This window comes from Bombus terrestris, chromosome 3 (assembly GCF_910591885.1).
Source record: "Bombus terrestris chromosome 3, iyBomTerr1.2, whole genome shotgun sequence".
Classification (NCBI taxonomy): Eukaryota; Metazoa; Arthropoda; class Insecta; order Hymenoptera; family Apidae; genus Bombus; species Bombus terrestris.
The window spans coordinates 17937690-17955398 of NC_063271.1; the positions used below are offsets into that span (position 1 = coordinate 17937690).

The 17709-nt window shown below is 31.8% G+C and overlaps 1 protein-coding gene and 1 long non-coding RNA gene across 4 annotated transcripts; one reads left to right on the top strand and one right to left on the bottom strand.

The window, feature by feature from the left end:
* Positions 1–231: 231 nt before the first annotated feature.
* Positions 232–16081, bottom strand: fem (feminizer). 3 transcript variants are annotated; one of them, XM_012318563.3, is made up of 10 exons: positions 15931–16081; positions 15468–15849; positions 15038–15219; positions 6176–6286; positions 5955–6042; positions 2951–2998; positions 2676–2846; positions 2468–2606; positions 2246–2405; positions 232–2174 (listed from the first exon to the last, which is right to left on the bottom strand). In XM_012318563.3, the coding sequence occupies exons 2-10, from the start codon at positions 15800–15802 to the stop codon at positions 2155–2157; spliced, it is 1254 nt and encodes a 417-aa protein (XP_012173953.1). In that variant the 5' UTR covers positions 15803–15849; positions 15931–16081; the 3' UTR covers positions 232–2154.
* Positions 16082–16107: 26 nt separating this feature from the next.
* Positions 16108–17096, top strand: LOC125384798. Its single transcript, XR_007223582.1, has 2 exons — positions 16108–16542; positions 16682–17096. It is a non-coding gene; the product is annotated as an uncharacterized LOC125384798 (long non-coding RNA).
* Positions 17097–17709: the final 613 nt, after the last annotated feature.

A 17709-nucleotide genomic window follows, 5' to 3' on the forward strand; every position in this document is an offset into this window, starting at 1 on the left:
TTTATTAAGATATATCAGATTTACATGAATTCCATTGCCTAAGTAAATTTTGCTATTATTATAAAGGCTAAAACTAAAGAAAACATAAAGAAAAACATAAAAAGAAATTAAAGAAAAACTAAAGAAACCAATCCACTGCGCCAAAGAATATCCTTGAAATATGTAGACGTAATATTTGATATACTACAAATTATTATATATATTCAATACTAAAAATAACATCAAACTTCATAAACATATTACTTAAATTTAATAATTCACAATTTATTATCAATTGATACAATTTGTACACAACATTATTATTACCACCTAAAAATATATGAGCAAGTTTCACATACAAATACATCAAACATTTTAATAAGATTTTGGAAGCTATATTAAAATATTAAATATACTTAAAAATGTATATATTACATAATAATGTGTTCCAAAAATCAATGATTAAAAATAAGTATTCTTTGTCTTTATGATTTTTAGCTTAAAAAGCGATTGTATAAACAGTGTAATAGTGTTTACAATGTATCGAGATTGTAAAACCTATCAAGCATCAAGTTTTATATATTACAGTGTTTGAATGAACGAATTTATACAGTTCCTAATTTAGATCATAAAAGATTCTTATAATATAATATAGCGATTAAAAAAATATATAACACTTGTATACCTCATATATTCATAACAGTATCTTGAATTAAACATAATCTACTTCACTACAATATCTTGAAGAATGTTTAATCTTTGTACAATGTCTAATATATGGCGCGGCAAGTACTGTATGTTCACGTATTGTACAATAAAACATTAATTTTTTATTCATCTTACACCTTCCATTAATACATTGGTCTTTTTTTTTTAATCGAGGAGGTAATGCTATTAAGTACTCAGTGCTAATGCTCTTAAGTTAATCCAGAATGGATTATGTGGGACTCGGCCGATGGCGTTGCCGTACCCACTAAGAACCCCTCCTCTCTCCGCTCCTCTTCTGTGCAAGCATCAACCCCGGAACTGCCTTACGGCAATACTTTAGGGTTGGACTTAGCTACGCACCGCTCCCTCATACTTGAGTCCCATTTCTTCTTCTTGTTTCTCTAGTTCTCCTCCTCTCCTCGAATTTCTTCTGCGTCATTCTTGTTAGCATAATTTTTCTGCACAACGCCTGAAACCTTGCTCAGTTGTCTTCCTTCTTCACCACTAGCTCCATTAAATTCTCCGTTGTTAGTGGTGTGCCGACGTAATTTTCTAGTTCCGTCCTCTCACGTATCCATCTTGGGCAGTGGGAAAGCGCATGTTCAGCGTCATCGCCTTCAGCATTGCAGTCCCAACATCTGCAGTGGTCCTCCTTATTAATCATTTTTCGATAGCTATTAAAAATTCCATGCCCTGTCAGGATCTACATGGTGAAGTGATCAATATTCATCCTATATCTTCTAAATAAATATCTAGCATTCGCTACCGCTCGCTTCGTCCAATTGTCTTTTCTGTAAAATCGCCTTCCATTTCTCCATGATACGCTCCTCCAGTGCCATAATCCTCTCTTAATAGACCGAGGATGCCCCAGCTTTAGAGCGGGTGTTGTACTACACCTGCTGATCCTCCTTTTTAATACGATATTATTCGGCCCGAAGCTCCACTGTGAAATAAATGGGCATAATGCCCATAAGCACGCACAGTGCTGCATAGAACACTGTACGGTAGGCCGTCTCACTCACTCCCTCACTTTTTTAATCACTTGCATGTTCTCGCAGCTTAATTTCTTAAGCGTGGAATCCCCCTTGCTCAATGTTGTAACTCTCCTTATCATTCTATCTATATTAAGAGTTAATATTTCGAGACTCTTCATCAGCCCTCTCACGTCTCGGAGTCCGATTATTGGTCCTCTTCCCTTGTCAGCGGACGATCCTTCCTCCGCCTCCCGATCTCTTCTGCGTCCAGGCTCTATCTTCCACGACATCATTCTTCCCTCATCCTGCCCTATCTTCTTACGAGAATCAGCCATTCTAACACTTCTCCCAGAGTGCGGGTGAACTATTGTCCCTTGAAGTATCCTATCGGCACCATTCCCTTCCAACTCTTTTAATTGGTCCCCGGTCGCACTCATCGAAAGAGAGGTAGCCCTGGGACCGACCATCCTCTCTTCATTCCTCATCCAGTCTATTAATACATTGGCCTAAATCCTATATAAAACACAAATAATTAAAACAGCAACTCTTCATGCACGTCATTATGAATTAATGAATATACATACTAGGATTTAGAGGCGGACGTAATCTATACATATCTGGCGGAATAAATCGTGGTGGAAATGGTCTTAATGGACCCATCATATGCCTAGTTCCTCCCAAAGGTGGTACTTGACCTCGAATTGGAACCAAGGGTCCAACCATTATTGGTCTCGGAGGAAAATCCTAATGACCAATGAAATTTAATATCGATAGAATTATATTCCGTGTACAATTTGAATACTTACTCCATAATAAACAGGAACAGGAATCTGCTCGATATAATGCGATGGAGGTATCCTATGTTCTCTAGACCTATCTCTTTCTCTCCTTTCTCGGGACCGTTCTCTTGATCTTTCTCGATAAGATCTTTCATCTTTGGATGACCTATTGTTTTAATAATATTTATAAAATATAATTTTCCAAAAACATACATTTCACATGCCTATTATATACCTATGATTAGAATCTCTGACCCATGCTCTTTGTTCTCGTTCCCTTGAACGTGAATGATCCCTATGACCTTTTCTTTCACGCAGATGCTCTTCCTCTGCAGTGTTTAATTGACTATGTCGTTTGACTGTTTCTTTATACTCTCTACTTCTATCTCTACTGTGATTTCTTCCTCTAAATAAATTATACAAAAATGTAGAAAAACTGAATAATAAACGTATTAAACATGTTAAAGATATTAAACAAAAATATATAAAATTGTAAGAAATAATTCGTACCTATCACTTCTATAACTGTCTCTGTTATCATATTTTGAATCCTCATACCTAAAAAAGAATACTTAAATAACAAAAGTCTAATTTCTAAGCATTTGGTTGTGTATTATAATTAATATTCGATATTTAATATTTCAATAGTGTTTACATCTTAATATAATTTTTATATTTTAATGTAATATACGCAATAATGTGTGTATTAATATCCATATTTCATCAAATAATAAATTTATTTATATGTGCATCTTACAAAAAAGATAGCAAATTATCAAAAAAATAATAATAGTAAATATTGATGGATAATCGTATATTACATCAAATTATCATTATTATTTAAATGCGTAATACTATTTCTAATGCGTATTATTACGCATTAGAAATGCATTCATAGATGCAGTATGGTAGAAAAACCATTGTAAAAATTCCAATGAATTACAGATAGAAAGCGGAAGTGCTGACGGACCGAGAAGGATGGGAAATTCGGTGGGTTATATGCCCGTGACCCTTTAAGACAATGGATAATTGAAAAAGATATACGTAACAATCTTGGGTCATTAACAGTTGTAAAACACGTGTACGTTGTAGGAGTACCAAAAACTGGTATAAAAAGGACGTCTTGATGGAGAGACTGGTCAGTGGTCAATAGTTGTAATTGGAGTTACGACTGAATTGCGACTAGTTGCAGTTACGAGTAGGCTACGACTAGTTGCGGGTTAATCGTTACTCATGAGTTGTCGAGTCGTTGTGAGTTGTTAGGTGTAAGTTGTAAGTTGAATAGTTAAACAAATTTAGTTGCCTTAGTTGTATCAGATTACTACATTAAGCTCTAATTAAATAGTTACAGTTTTCTGTTTCAGTCACAATAGATAAATTTATATAATAAATAAAGGTCACTATAATTCTGATTTCTATATAGATATCAATAGGAAATATCTTTTTTACGTATTTAAAGCATTAACTTTTTACTTTATTACTGAAGTACACAATATTACTGAAGACACAAATATAAGAAATAAACAAATTTGTGCAGTACTATAAAAAATAACAATTTTATGTTTTATTTGTTATACATTTCATTGATTGCTTTGTATAATTCTTAATAACAAATTAAATATTGTGCAAAGCAATCAATGAGATGTATAACAAATAAAACAAATGATTGATATACATAAACATTTTAGGATTTCAATTGCTTACCTTCTAATAACTGTGATTAATTATTATGTCCACAATACATTACCTGAACAAATTTAAATTTAAAAATCGAATATGGTGTACTAATGTTGGCACATACCAAAAATACTAATAATAAATTACATTTGTATTAACATACTAACCAAAAAATTTACATTACAAATGAATATTTACTAGAAATAACTTTTAATAAATTAAAATTTTTGTGGTTATTGCACTTTGTGAAAATATAATTATTTTGCATTCATTAGCATGAAAATGACTGATTATTTATAAGAAATTTTAATTACAGTATATGAGAAAATGTAAGTATGAATTTGAATACCAGTGTTGTCTATAGTATATAGTGAATACTAGTTATGTAACTAGTTCTAATTCACTCTTTATTCTATGATAAAAAATGTACCATTATATTTTTGCATTTTTCGTGAGGAAACAAAAAGAAAAGAAACGTATATGATCAAATTAGGAAAAGAACATAATTAAAAGTTATGTTAATAACTATGTAAGAACATAATTAAAGTTACATGATTTAAAGTTATATTACATTAAGATAATGAACATATATGACAGCAAAATATGTTCATTATGAACATAAATATTTTAATAATGTTTATAAATGTTATGTTATCAAGCACTAATTTAAATTAGTTAATATTATAATAATATAATATATATATAATATTTGTAATATTATATATAAAATTTTATATAATCTTATATAAAAACTTTAGGTAACCAAATAATTATTAATTATTTATCCACTGTATAACAATACCTTTATAAAAAAAAAAGAAAGAAAAACGAAAAATATTATCATATCCATATTTAACATGTTGGTCGCCCAGCGTAATTCGGCTAAATTCCTGCGGGGCTCAAATCCGACCGTCGGTACCCTTTCCGGCTAGAGTATTCCGAGAGATCTCATGGCAGATATCCCAGATCTTTCATTTAATCGAAAAGCATACTTCTTGCGAGACGTACATCAGTGATTTTTTCATCCTCAGAATGTTCAGTAGACAGCGTGAAAATATATTTGAAAATGAGGAGAGTTACTACTCTACAATAATGGAAAAACTGGTATCGACAGAAGTGACCAGATGGTCTCAAATGCCAGTACAATACGGAAAAGCATCAAGTAGTATCGGAAATTAGGATTACATTTACTCTTAGGAACAATTATGGTAAATGCTCATATTGTGTACCAAACAGGCACAAACAAAACAATACAGATAAAAAAATTTCGGGAAATTCTCGTTCCCGAATGGTCCGATGTGTCCTCAGAAAATACTGTGCCGGACAACCATCGGAAAGAAACGAAGAAGGTCTCCCACCATTTGGAGATTCGTAAGAATCAGGAGGCAAGCCTATAAGAATGATGTGCACCCTATGTTACGAGAAGAAGAGGCAAACTGTCGCATGCGATGGAACGAGAAAAACATTTAAAAAGCTACAACATATCGTTCGAAGTGCCCAAAATCATCCCAAATGTATTTGCAATGTATTTTTAACAAATACCATGCGATACAGCATAATGTAATATTTTATCCAGAATGTAAGTTAATAAAAAATATGGTATAATGTGTTTTTAATATTTTTATGTTGTATATTCTATATATAATATCCTATATTTAATTAACTTGAACAAGAAGAGTGTTACCCATATTTGGGTGACGGGGGACCGCATAGATATAGGGTGACGTGGCGACCAACATGTTAATATGGAATTGTATGGAAGAGTGTTACGAAATGAGAAAGATGATATAAAAAAAAAGAGAAAATATCGTGTTGATCTAATAACCAATACACAAACCTGGCATGGCGGGACGATCTATGTCGAGGACTGGGGCTTCGATTTCTTGAAGAAGTAGTATATTTTTTATTCACTTTCGACTTGCTTTCTAGAAATTAAACATGTTATTTTTTCACAAGAAAAATAAAATTTTAATGTATATAGAAAATATCAACTATGAAGAGAAGTATCTTATCTAGTTAAACAAAATAATGGTAAAAGATTTTAAATAATAAACAAACCTAAATTTTCATTATTTAAAACAACAACTGTGCGACGTTCCACAATTTCATCTGTTTTGACTGTTGTACCTTTTATTTCTTCTCTTTCAAATATAGGTTTTGATCCTTCTCCTATGGTTAAATAAATTTATTTATAAATAAAACATCTAACGTACTTGCACATGAAAGAAACAATTAAGCAGTATTAGCAGTTGTGACAGACCTTAGAAATCTTAAGGTTGATATGTAAATAAACTGACTACCTCTGAACGATTGTAAGCCAGGACATTTTATAATAGATGTATGAAGTGAATGAAATGGTAAACATGCTATAAAAAAGATAGAAATATCATTATCTCTTATTTTATATTACTACTTCTGTATTAGTATTACATATGTCAATTATGTAAAAAATGTATATATATATTTGTTATTAAAAATATAAATCACATTAATTGACTGCTTATTATACAAATATATATAACGTTTTTGTGTACAAGTCATTCTTCAGATTAAATGCACAAATGAACGTAAATGGCTTACAATTTTCTTCAGTGCCAGAAATCACAGAAACAATTTTATATACACAAATTCATAATTATAAGAAATATTAAGTTATGAAATGCAATCTTTACTTTATGTTATTCTGAATAGATTTTATTGTATATACGATTTAATAATTAATATTTAATATTATATATTTTTTATTAGTAATAATTACTAAGAATTACTAAGAATAATTTCTTTAGACTTTATGTATTTCAAAAACGTCAACTTTTTTCTATTAAAACTTTTGTTAGAAAATAAGAATTTTCTTCTAAGAAAGTTTTGAAAAATTGAACTAATTTATGTTTAACAAAATTACAATCCTATGGCGATATCTTCCGAGATGCTTCATATCTTCCATGATGATTAAAAGATCTTCCACTTAATTGATATATGTATAACTGTTAAATAGATGGTACATTTATACTGTACGTGTGAGAGTGCATTTGAGTGTCGAAGGACGTCCAGGTCTCAGCTGCAAACATAATCAAAAGTAATTAAAAACGGTTAGAAGTTATTAAAAGCGATTAGAAGTTATTAGAAACGATTAGAACAAGCAAGCGAGTAGGTTGTCGAGTCCTTTAGAGAATAACGTACATGTAGAGCTGAATAATTTGTAAATAAATTTTAAACTTTTTGTTTTTCCAAATCCTCTCTATACCTTAATATGGTAGCAAAGCGTGGTTAGTAGTTTTGCGAGTTGGTTCGAGTGAGTCTTAGTAAGGAAAGAGAGGATATAGCTAAGGGTTCAAAGGATATAGAAATACTTCAAGCACGTAGGAACGCTTGAGAAGGGATAAGAAATCAATCAAAATGGAGAGATCGGAATGATATTTTATGGTATTTAATGGTGAGGATTACGGTATGTGGGAGAAAAGAATTATGATGTTTCTGAAGTATAAAGAATGCGATACCGTTATAACCAGAGTGAAGACTGAAGCAGATAATGCAGACTGGAATAAAAAGGATGTGAAGGCAATAAACATAATTCACAGTGCCATCACGAATAGACAACTAGAATTTATTAGTGAAGAACGAACAGCGTATGGAATAATGAAAAAGTTCGACGAGATGTACTTGAAAAAATCTACAGTACTACAGATCGTGTGCAGAAGGAGATTGAAGAAGACAAGGCTTGATAAGTACATTGATTCGGCATTGTTCTTTAGTGATTTTGAAAAACTAATAAATGAATTAAAAAGTGCGGGCGCACAAGTGAAAGAAAAGAAAAAGCTGAATTACATGCTAAATATGTTACCCGAAGAGTATAGCTACATAGGGTATCTAATAGATACCTTGAAAGAAGAGGACCAAACGGTAGCGTATGTGAAGAATAAATTCGAGATAGCGGAGAAGAAAAATAAATTTGATCAAGGAAAAATGAAAACTAATGCTTTTGTTGCAAAAAAAAGGAGGATACTTCAAATGTAGAAGAGTAGAACATTTTGCGAGAAGAAACAAGCGGGAAGCAATAACAGTTGTCGGCATAGGTCAAGACGTGATCGCGGCAGAGGAAGAGAAAATAGAGATTATATGAGCAGGGGACGTGGAAACTTCCATCGTCAATCAGCAACGGGCACAAGCGAGCAGGGCAACTCAAGAGCAGGCATATGGATGGCAAAGACGCACGCAGCACACAGCAGCGAGATGAACGAACTAAGTGATAATGAAATAATTTGGCAATTAGATAGCGGTTGTACCGATCACGTAATTAATAACGTAAATTATTTTGATAAATGTATCGACCTTAAAAAACCAGTAAATATATATTTAGGCGATAATAGACCGGTAAAAGCAACAAAAGTTGGAATCGTTATAATCTACTTTGAAGTATTTAGAAAACAAAATAAAATAAATATAAATAAAATATTTTACGCGAAAGAAATGTCCGCAAATTTGATCAGTTTAGGTAAACTAACAGATAATAAGAATACGGTTATTTCAAAAGGAAATATTGCAAAAGTAATGGATGAGGACGATAAACTTACAGCTGTAACGTTCAAAGAGAATGGCACATACAGTGACGAGCAAAAGTGTAAACACACTCCGCTGATTTTACGTAAAAGGCGATACCACGACTAATTTTTCAAGTGATCGGTAAAGATTAGGTAACAGTAACTACAAGCTGCGTCTGATTAACGAAATGTAATAGTTCATTTTCATTAACATTACTAATGTACAGAACATGTTACAAAAATGGACATCTCAAACCATGTTTACAGTTTTGCACTTTAATTATACTCTTCGAATTAAGGTTTCAACCCAGTATTTCGTTCACTTTCCTTTACTTTTTTTTTCAATGCTTTTAATCTATCAGGCATACTGTCAATTAAATTTTTAATTATTTGTGGTTCAATATTGTACCATTCCTGTGGTGTTCTTTCTCATAATTCATAAACATCTGAAGCTGGATTATTATATTTTGCCAGCCTTCTTTCAAAATGGACCACAAATTTTCGATCGGATTCATATCCGGAATTTGTGCTGGTCACTTCATCACAGAAAAATTTTGATTTTCTAGCCAGGTTTTAACTATTTTTGCAGTATGCTTAGGATCCCCGTCTTGTTGAAATACTACTTCACGTTCATTATATCCAATAGAATTAACTACAGAAGGTAAATTATTTTGTAGAATGGTCAAATAGTGCTCTTTTCGCATTATACCTTCGATTCGAACTAAGGGACCGACACCTCTGTGAGTAAAGCAACTCCAACACATAATTGAGCTACCTCCAAACTTCATAGTTTGTTTTATACCACCTGGTTGATCATTATTCTCGGATGAAGTCCAATACCAGGACCTTCTGTCGGATTCGAATCTGTTAATTTTTGTTTCGTCACTCCATATAACTCTTTCCCAATCTTCGGTCGTCCATTCTTTGTAGGTGTCAACAAATTGTTTTCGTAATTTAATATTTTTGTTTGAAAGAGCTGGTTTACTTTCTTTTTCCTTCGCTCGAAAACCAATTCTCTTTAAAGAGCGACGAATGGTCCATTCGCTAGCACTTATTTCGATTTCATGAGCAGCAATTTTTGGTGTTTTGTAATTATCCGACCTAAAAAAGTGTGCAATTTCACGAGCTGCTCTATCCGAAATAAGTCGCGGTCTACCGTTTTGTGAAAACATTGCTCCACTAACATACCTTTTTCTTATTCTTGCAACTATCGTATGACTGACATCACATTTCTCTGCAATTTGCCGCAACGACGACGTGAAATTGCACACTTTGTTCTGTCGGATACTTACAAAACACCAAAAATTGCTGCTCATGAAATCGAAATAAATGCTAGCGAATGGACCATTCGTCGCTCTTTAAAGAGAATTGGTTTTCGAGCGAAGGAAAAAGAAAGTAAACCAGCTCTTTCAAACAAAAATATTAAATTACGAAAACAATTTGTTGACACCTACAAAGAATGGACGACCGAAGATTGAGAAAGAGTTATATGGAGTGACGAAACAAAAATTAACAGATTCGAATCCGACAGAAGGTCCTGGTATTGGACTTCATCCGAGAATAATGATCAACCAGGTGGTATAAAACAAACTATGAAGTTTGGAGGTGGCTCAATTATATGTTGGAATTGCTTTACTCACAGAAGTGTCGGTCCCTTAGTTCGAATCGAAGGTATAATGCGAAAAAAGCACTATTTGACCATTCTACAAAATAATTTACCTTCTGTAGTTAATTCTATTGGATATAATGAACGTGAAGTAGTATTTCAACAAGACGGGGATCCTAAGCATACTGCAAAAATAGTTAAAACCTGGCTAGAAAATCAAAATTTTTCTGTGATGAAGTGACCAGCACAAATTCCGGATATGAATCCGATCGAAAATTTGTGGTCCATTTTGAAAAGAAGGCTGGCAAAATATAATAATCCACCTTCAGATGTTCATGAATTATGAGAAAGAACACCACAGGAATGGTACAATATTGAACCGCAAATAATTAAAAATTTAATTGACAGTATGCCTGGTAGATTAAAAGCATTGAAAAAAAAGTAAAGGAAAGTGAACGAAATACTGGGTTAAAACCTTAATTCGAAGAGTATAATTAAAGTGCAAAACTGTAAACATGGTTTGAGATGTCCATTTTTGTAACATGTTCTGTACATTAGTAATGTTAATGAAAATGAATTATTACATTTCGTTAATCAGACGCAGCTTGGAGTTACTGTTACCTAATCTTTACCGATCACTTGAAAAATTAGTCGTGGTTCGCCTTTTACATAAAATCAGCAGAGTGTGTTTACACTTTTGCTCGTCACTGTATAAAATGAAAAGTATATTGAAAAGGCAGGAGCATTTAGCAAACAGTGCCGAACGTAACGGTATTAGTCAAAAGGAAAGATGGTATAGGATGTTAGGACACGTAAATTTCAGATACCTGAATATTTTGGGTAAAGAGCAGCTACTGACAGGTATACCGAATGAATTTGAAAAGGAATTTTTGAGATGTAAGATGTGTATAAAAAGTAAAATGCATAATCTACTGTTCAAAAATAATCGAACTAAGGCTAGAGAAATAATGGAAATTATTCATACGGACATGTGCGGTCCTTTTAAGACTACCGGATTAAATGGAGAGAAATATTTTATTTCATTTATCGATGATTATAGTAAAGTAACTAGGATCTATTGTATAAAATCAAAAGATGAAGTCTTTGATTCTCTCGTACAGTTTGTAAATGAAAATGAGAACTTAACGGGCAAGAGGTTAAAAATATTGAGATGCGATAATGGAGAAGAATATTTATATAATCAAATTTATAAATTTGCCAGGGATTATAATAAATAATTGTCCAACTTACGTACATGAATTAAACGGGACAGCGGAAAGGTATAATGGAACAGTGATGGACATGGCACGTTGTTTGTTACCTGAAGCACAAGTACATAAAAAGTACTGGCCGGAAATAGTATGTACAGCGACATACTTGAAAAATCGAATACTAGCAAACACTGTAGAGAGAAAGACTCCAAATGTTGGAAATCTACGGTTATATGGGAGTAAAGTTATTGTAAGAAGGACAGAAAAAAAAGAGTTTCTAAATGGGATAAGAAGGCAGATATGGGAATCCTGTTAGGATATAGTGAAGTAGGTTACAGAGTCCTATTAGGTGGAAAAATAACAGTAGCTAGACATGTAGAGGTCATAGAAACGGACACAAAATGTATCGGTTCTGTGAAGAATTCATTCGATGAAGATAACGATGACATTGAAGATAATGATTTATTGGAAAGCACGAATAAGGAAAATTTAGAGAATAGAGAGGACGAGAGTGATAGTGGTTCTGAAAACTTCAAGATCCCTAGGAGATCTACACGTAATAGGAGGGTCCCAGTGAGGTATCCAGAAACGGAAGACAGTAGTGAGATTCATGTAATTTGTTGTCGAGTGGATCCCCCTTGTACATTTGAGGAGGCGATTTGTGGTGAAAATCGTGAAAATTGGAAACCGGCTATGGACAAAGAAGTATTAGATGTAAAATAGCGAAGATGAAGAAGAAGATGACTAATTAATTTTTCGCGTTGTATGTGTTGCGATTTTTTTTTAAACGAAACACATAAAACACTAACTATTCTTTACAGATTTTTTTATGAGTAAAAAATGAAACAAAGGAATATTAGAAAAGAAGGAAATGGAGGAATATGTATAAAATTTCAGAGTAAAGTAGGACAATACATTATGGTTATTTGGAACAATCAAAACTTTATTTATTTATAATGACCGTGTATGCGAATTAAGCTGGAATGATTATTTTACTCACATACTTACCAGGGGGTTTTGAATTGTTCCTTATATGAGGAAAAAAGGAAACAAATTGATTTGTATGATTAATAGAGATATGCATACGCATGCGAAGCCGAATTGTACATCGATTGTATTAACTATTAGTTTTTGAAATATTGAACGTAGTATGCTAGTAAGAAAGAAAATGTGAGTGCGAATGCCTTCTTGTAATTCGACTGCGTTTAATAGCACCGAGTTTCGAAGAAATCGTTCGATGTAAGAGAACGTTCTCGCTAATCGCGGGTAGCGTTGCGAGAGTAAGACTGAAAACATGATAATGTCCTTAACAATACACGCCAGACGGTAGAATATTTGCAAAGGAGTGTATACAAAGCAATAAGTTTTAAGTTTTCTGTTAATTTACTTGACGAGCATGTAAGTACGATTAAGTATACAATATAAATGTAAGGAGGCGTGTTAAATAGATGGTACATTTATACTGTACGTGTGAGAGTGTATATGAGCGTCGAAGGACATCCAAGTCTCAATTGAGACAAAAGCAATCAAAAGCGATTAAAAGCGGTTAGAAGTTATTAAAAGCGATCAGAAGAAAACAAACAAGCAAGCGAGTAGGTTGTCAAGCCCTTCAGAGAGTAACGTACATGTAGAGATGAATAATTTGTAAATGAATTTTAAACTTTTTATTTTTCCAAATCCTCTCTATACCTTAACAGTAACATATTACTGTTATTTATACTATGAAGCAGAAATAAAATTATCTATTTATCTAAGAAAAAGACAATGAATTCAAATAGATTCAGCAAAAATTATTTTTGTTTCGTTATAGAATTGAATAGAATAGAATAATTAATCTCAAGTAGTTATTATTGAATATAATTTTGATTTTTCAATCGTAGAATTGTGACCTTTGGTGATGGATTTTCAATTAATAAGTTCCTGATCTTTAAGACTAATGTTTCTTCTTCCACTGTTGAATTAAAAATACATTTAACACCTCACCAGAGTAGGTGTTCTAATTGAACTTTCATGCTTTTAAACATGCAAGCATATAGCAAAGTATATGGAGAATGCACAAAATGGAGCGAGAATTTAAAGTATATTTTTACAAAAAATGACTACCTTATATTATGTATCATTAGTTCCGTTTTACTATTATTCCAAAAAAGTAATTTTTTGTACAAACTCCATAACAGAAAAAGAAAATATAAAACAGTAAAAAGAAATAAAAGCACTATTAGGACACTCAAGATGAAAAACATTGTGCTTACATATTGCACATATATATGTTTAATACCCAAATATTCAAATCCAACGTTGTATTCCAAATTTTCTTCATCCTTGGTGAATCAAAAACACATTATTGACTTCAACATTGTGTAAATTGTGTTGAATGCTCTAGGAAACAATATGATGATAAATCCATTATCTTCATGTCTGTAGAAACTTCCACATAATGTCATCATTCTTCAGCTGATGAATTTAATAAAGTGAAAATTTTGCTATTCTTAATCAAATTTTAACCACATTAAAGAAAAAGGGAAAAATATAACATGTGGTTCTCAATTTTACATTACAAAGCATACAATCCATTGGAACTTGAACTTATAAATTATGATTTTCGAAAAATTCCAAAAGGATTATCTTTCAAGTTGAATTCATATATTCCTTAAGTATTTCTTCATTGGATGACTGAAAGTTGTTAGATAATTGTAGAAAAAAAACATTTTACCCCTTCCTCTTCTGACTGTTACATCTTCTAGATACATATCTTGTTGAAGATTATTAGTTATCACTTTTCTAGACAAATTTCTGCCAATAACCATTTGATTCTTCGTAGTTTCACAGCACAAACTAATGTACCTTTTGGTCCTTTACTTTGTTGATATATACCTGCATAGTTTAACTATTATCTTTTTTAAATATATTTGATTATAACTAATTGTATACTGTATCAAGTTGCAATATATTTTGCAATGAAAAATATTAATGATCAGCAGAAAGATCATTTTATCAATTTAAACAAAATCAATGGCAGAAAGTTAAAATTTTAAATAATTAACAAACCTAAATTTTTATTATTTATAGCAACGACTGTATCACATTCCACAATTTCTACAGTTTTTAACTGTTGTACTTTTTATTTCTCCTTATTCAAATATAGGTTTCGATCCTTCTCCTATTTTCTTCGTCCTTAGTAAATCAAAAACACATTACATATTAACTTTAAAATTATATAAATTGTTGAATGTTGTAAAAGATAATATGATAATCTATCATCTTCATGTCTGTAGAAACTTTTATACAATGCCATTATTCTTCAGCTGATGAATTTAATAAAGTAAAAAGTTTGCTATGTTCGTTTAAATTTTAATCATATGGAAGAAAAAAAAAGATGTAACATATAGTTTTCGACTTTACCTTATAAAGCATACAATCTGTAGAAACTTAAATTCATAGATTAGGTTTTTCGGAAAATTTCAAAAGGAATCATCTTCCAAATTGAATTCATATACTCCTTTAGTATTTCTTCACTGGATGACTGAAATTTCTTAGGTAATTAGAGAAAAAAACAACATTTTACCCTCTCTTCTTTTGACCAGAACATCTTCAGGATTGATAATATCTCGTTGGAGATCATCAGTTGTCGCTTTGCCTGGTACATTCCTGTGAATATCTACTTTAATTCTTCGTAGTTCTGCAGCGCTAACCTGTGTGCCTTCTGGTCCTTTAAATAAAGGTGTTGTACCATCTGATGGTTCTAATCTATAATGCAAAAAAATTCACTTCATTAAACATTAATTTTCTTTTCATAAATTACAGACTAAATTATATCTTTCAACATCACATAAATATGTACCTAATATTGCTATTATAATTCGCAAAAAAACTTTTTATATGTATATGCTATAATATATCCTCTAAACATTTGCTTTAAAAGTAATTTTCATTTATTCTTAAAACAATTTTGTTTAATTGTCTAAAATAAAGTGTCTTAGATTAGTCATACTTACTTTTTGGATAATATAGATGTATTAGATGTATTTGATGTAACAGTTCTATGTCGATTTTCCGTGGATTTGCTTTTACTCTTACTGCGGCTGTGACGTGAAAATCTTCCTCTGGGCAGCGGTAAACCTTTCTCAAGAGCACGACGTATTTCATATTCTAAAATCTTCTTCTCCTTCAACTTTTCATGTTCTCGTAGCCTTTGTTGTTCTATCATCCATTCGCGCCTACGCCGTAATCGTTCTTCTTCTGTTCTTCGTAGACCAGCCTCGTAATTTCCATTGCGTGATAATCTCAACTTTTCATCACGATGGGAATGATTCGACACGTTTCGTTTCATTTTCCAAGGAAGAAAAATTTCATATGCGTGGAAGTTAACCTACAAGTCTTTTTTTGAGGTTACAAATACAGAAGATTCAAATATGTACGTTATACCAAAGAAAAAACATAATAGTAATATAGACTTACAAAAAATTTGCTGGAAATCGAGGAAGTTAGGGTAGTTCAATAATAAATTGATATATCAGCCTATTAGCAACAAAGTTATTGAATCGCATAGGAGGGATTCTGAAAGGAGTCCTAAGAAGATCAAATGGACATATATACATACAGGGTGTAAAGAAAATAAATGTCAAGAAAATCACAGTATGATTCTATACCTTCGAATTAGTAGAGATTTATAAAAAAAAGTTAGTGCAGAAACGATCTTGACCTTAAAATTCAAGATAACAATTTTTTATTGTGAAAGAATTCTACTTATCACGAAAAACAAATGTTTCAAATGTCGCAATGGAAAAAAATTTTAATGATTCTTAAACTGGTTTTATTCACGATATATTTATATTTATGTATTTATATCTTACATTTGTGTTCATATCTACACTTTACATTTAGTAAAAGAAATTATAGAGACACATATAAGAATACAGGAATAATAGAAGACTTTTGTGTACAGAAAAGATTCCGCGACAATACGATTTTCAACGACTTAGTTAACAATTTGATGACCAAGAATTAATATTGTGACATTTAAATCCATATCAAAGATCAAATTGGCGCCGCATTCATAAAAAGGAACAGGTTAATTATCGCTTCACCTCATACATATTTACAAATGAGCTTACATAGAATAGATCGCCAATTCAATCATACGAGAGAGAAAACTTACAATTTTATAATGATCAAAAATAGAAATTCGTGCTATTTCATTGTGTTTCAGCTACGATTACGAATATAGAATAATCATTGGTGGAAAGGGAGTCGGAGAGGAATACATCGAATTAAATGTGTATTATCTAGGTGAAGAATTATACATAATTTTGGTAAAAAACTTGACTGAAATATGAAATGCGAGTTCAAGATTGTTCAAATACCAAGAAAAGAAAATACAAAGAAAAAAGAAACTAGGAGAGGACGATATGCAATATATAATGATAGATTTGGGCTACTAAGCTGTATCAATAGATGCTACTTTATTTTACATCTGATTGGAGAATATAAAGATGTTGTGAATAAAGCCATTGTAACTTTAACATTTTTCTTCCACGAAAGAATGTCATTTGTGACTTTGAAACATTTGTCCTTCATGATGGCTAAAATTTTTTCGCAATAAAAAATTTGATCTTGAAATTCAAGATCAAGGTCGTTTTTGCATCAACATTTTTTTACGAACCTCCACTGATTCGAATTTTAAAATCACGTTACGATCCTCTTTACACTTACTTCCTTTATATTCTGTACAATGGGTTTGCAACGCTGTTTTCTGTCGGAAGCCTATATACATTGCCTAATTGAAATGCTCAACTATCCATGAAATATCTTCTGTACCTTCTGTGGGCAACGTCGATCGTTTATGTCCACGACTAATTTTACCGTTCTCAGCTTTCAAAAAATTTTTAGAATTCTGATATACTTATCAAAGCCACTATTTTAAAATATAGTAGTTTTTTCAATTAAATGTTTAATGGATTAATTAGCAAAAATAAAAATTCAGAAAAAAGTTTAAGGAGATGGAAACTTATTTAAAAACAAATATTTTTACGATATATAAATATAGAAAACTTGCGACGGCTTCAACAATTTTTGAAACCTGAATTTAGATGAATTTTGGAACAATAACGCAGGAAGAATCAGATATTTTTATGTAGTATCGTGGACAAAAGGCCTAAGATATCTGCCGAATCGTAAACAATGTCGCGAGAGCCGCGGCATCGTCGGGTACATCAAGGTGTCGTCGGTCCTTTTTAA

Excerpts from the sequence above, each read along its gene's own strand:
- fem (XM_012318563.3), bottom strand. The coding sequence starts at position 15,802 with ATGAAACGAAACGTGTCGAATCATTCCCATCGTGATGAAAAGTTGAGA. Across the intron at positions 2,847-2,950 it reads GACAGTTATAGAAGTGATAG|AGGAAGAAATCACAGTAGAG; the intron begins GTACGAATTATT and ends TAATTTATTTAG. Across the intron at positions 2,175-2,245 it reads ACGTCCGCCTCTAAATCCTA|GATTTAGGCCAATGTATTAA; the intron begins GTATGTATATTC and ends TGTTTTATATAG.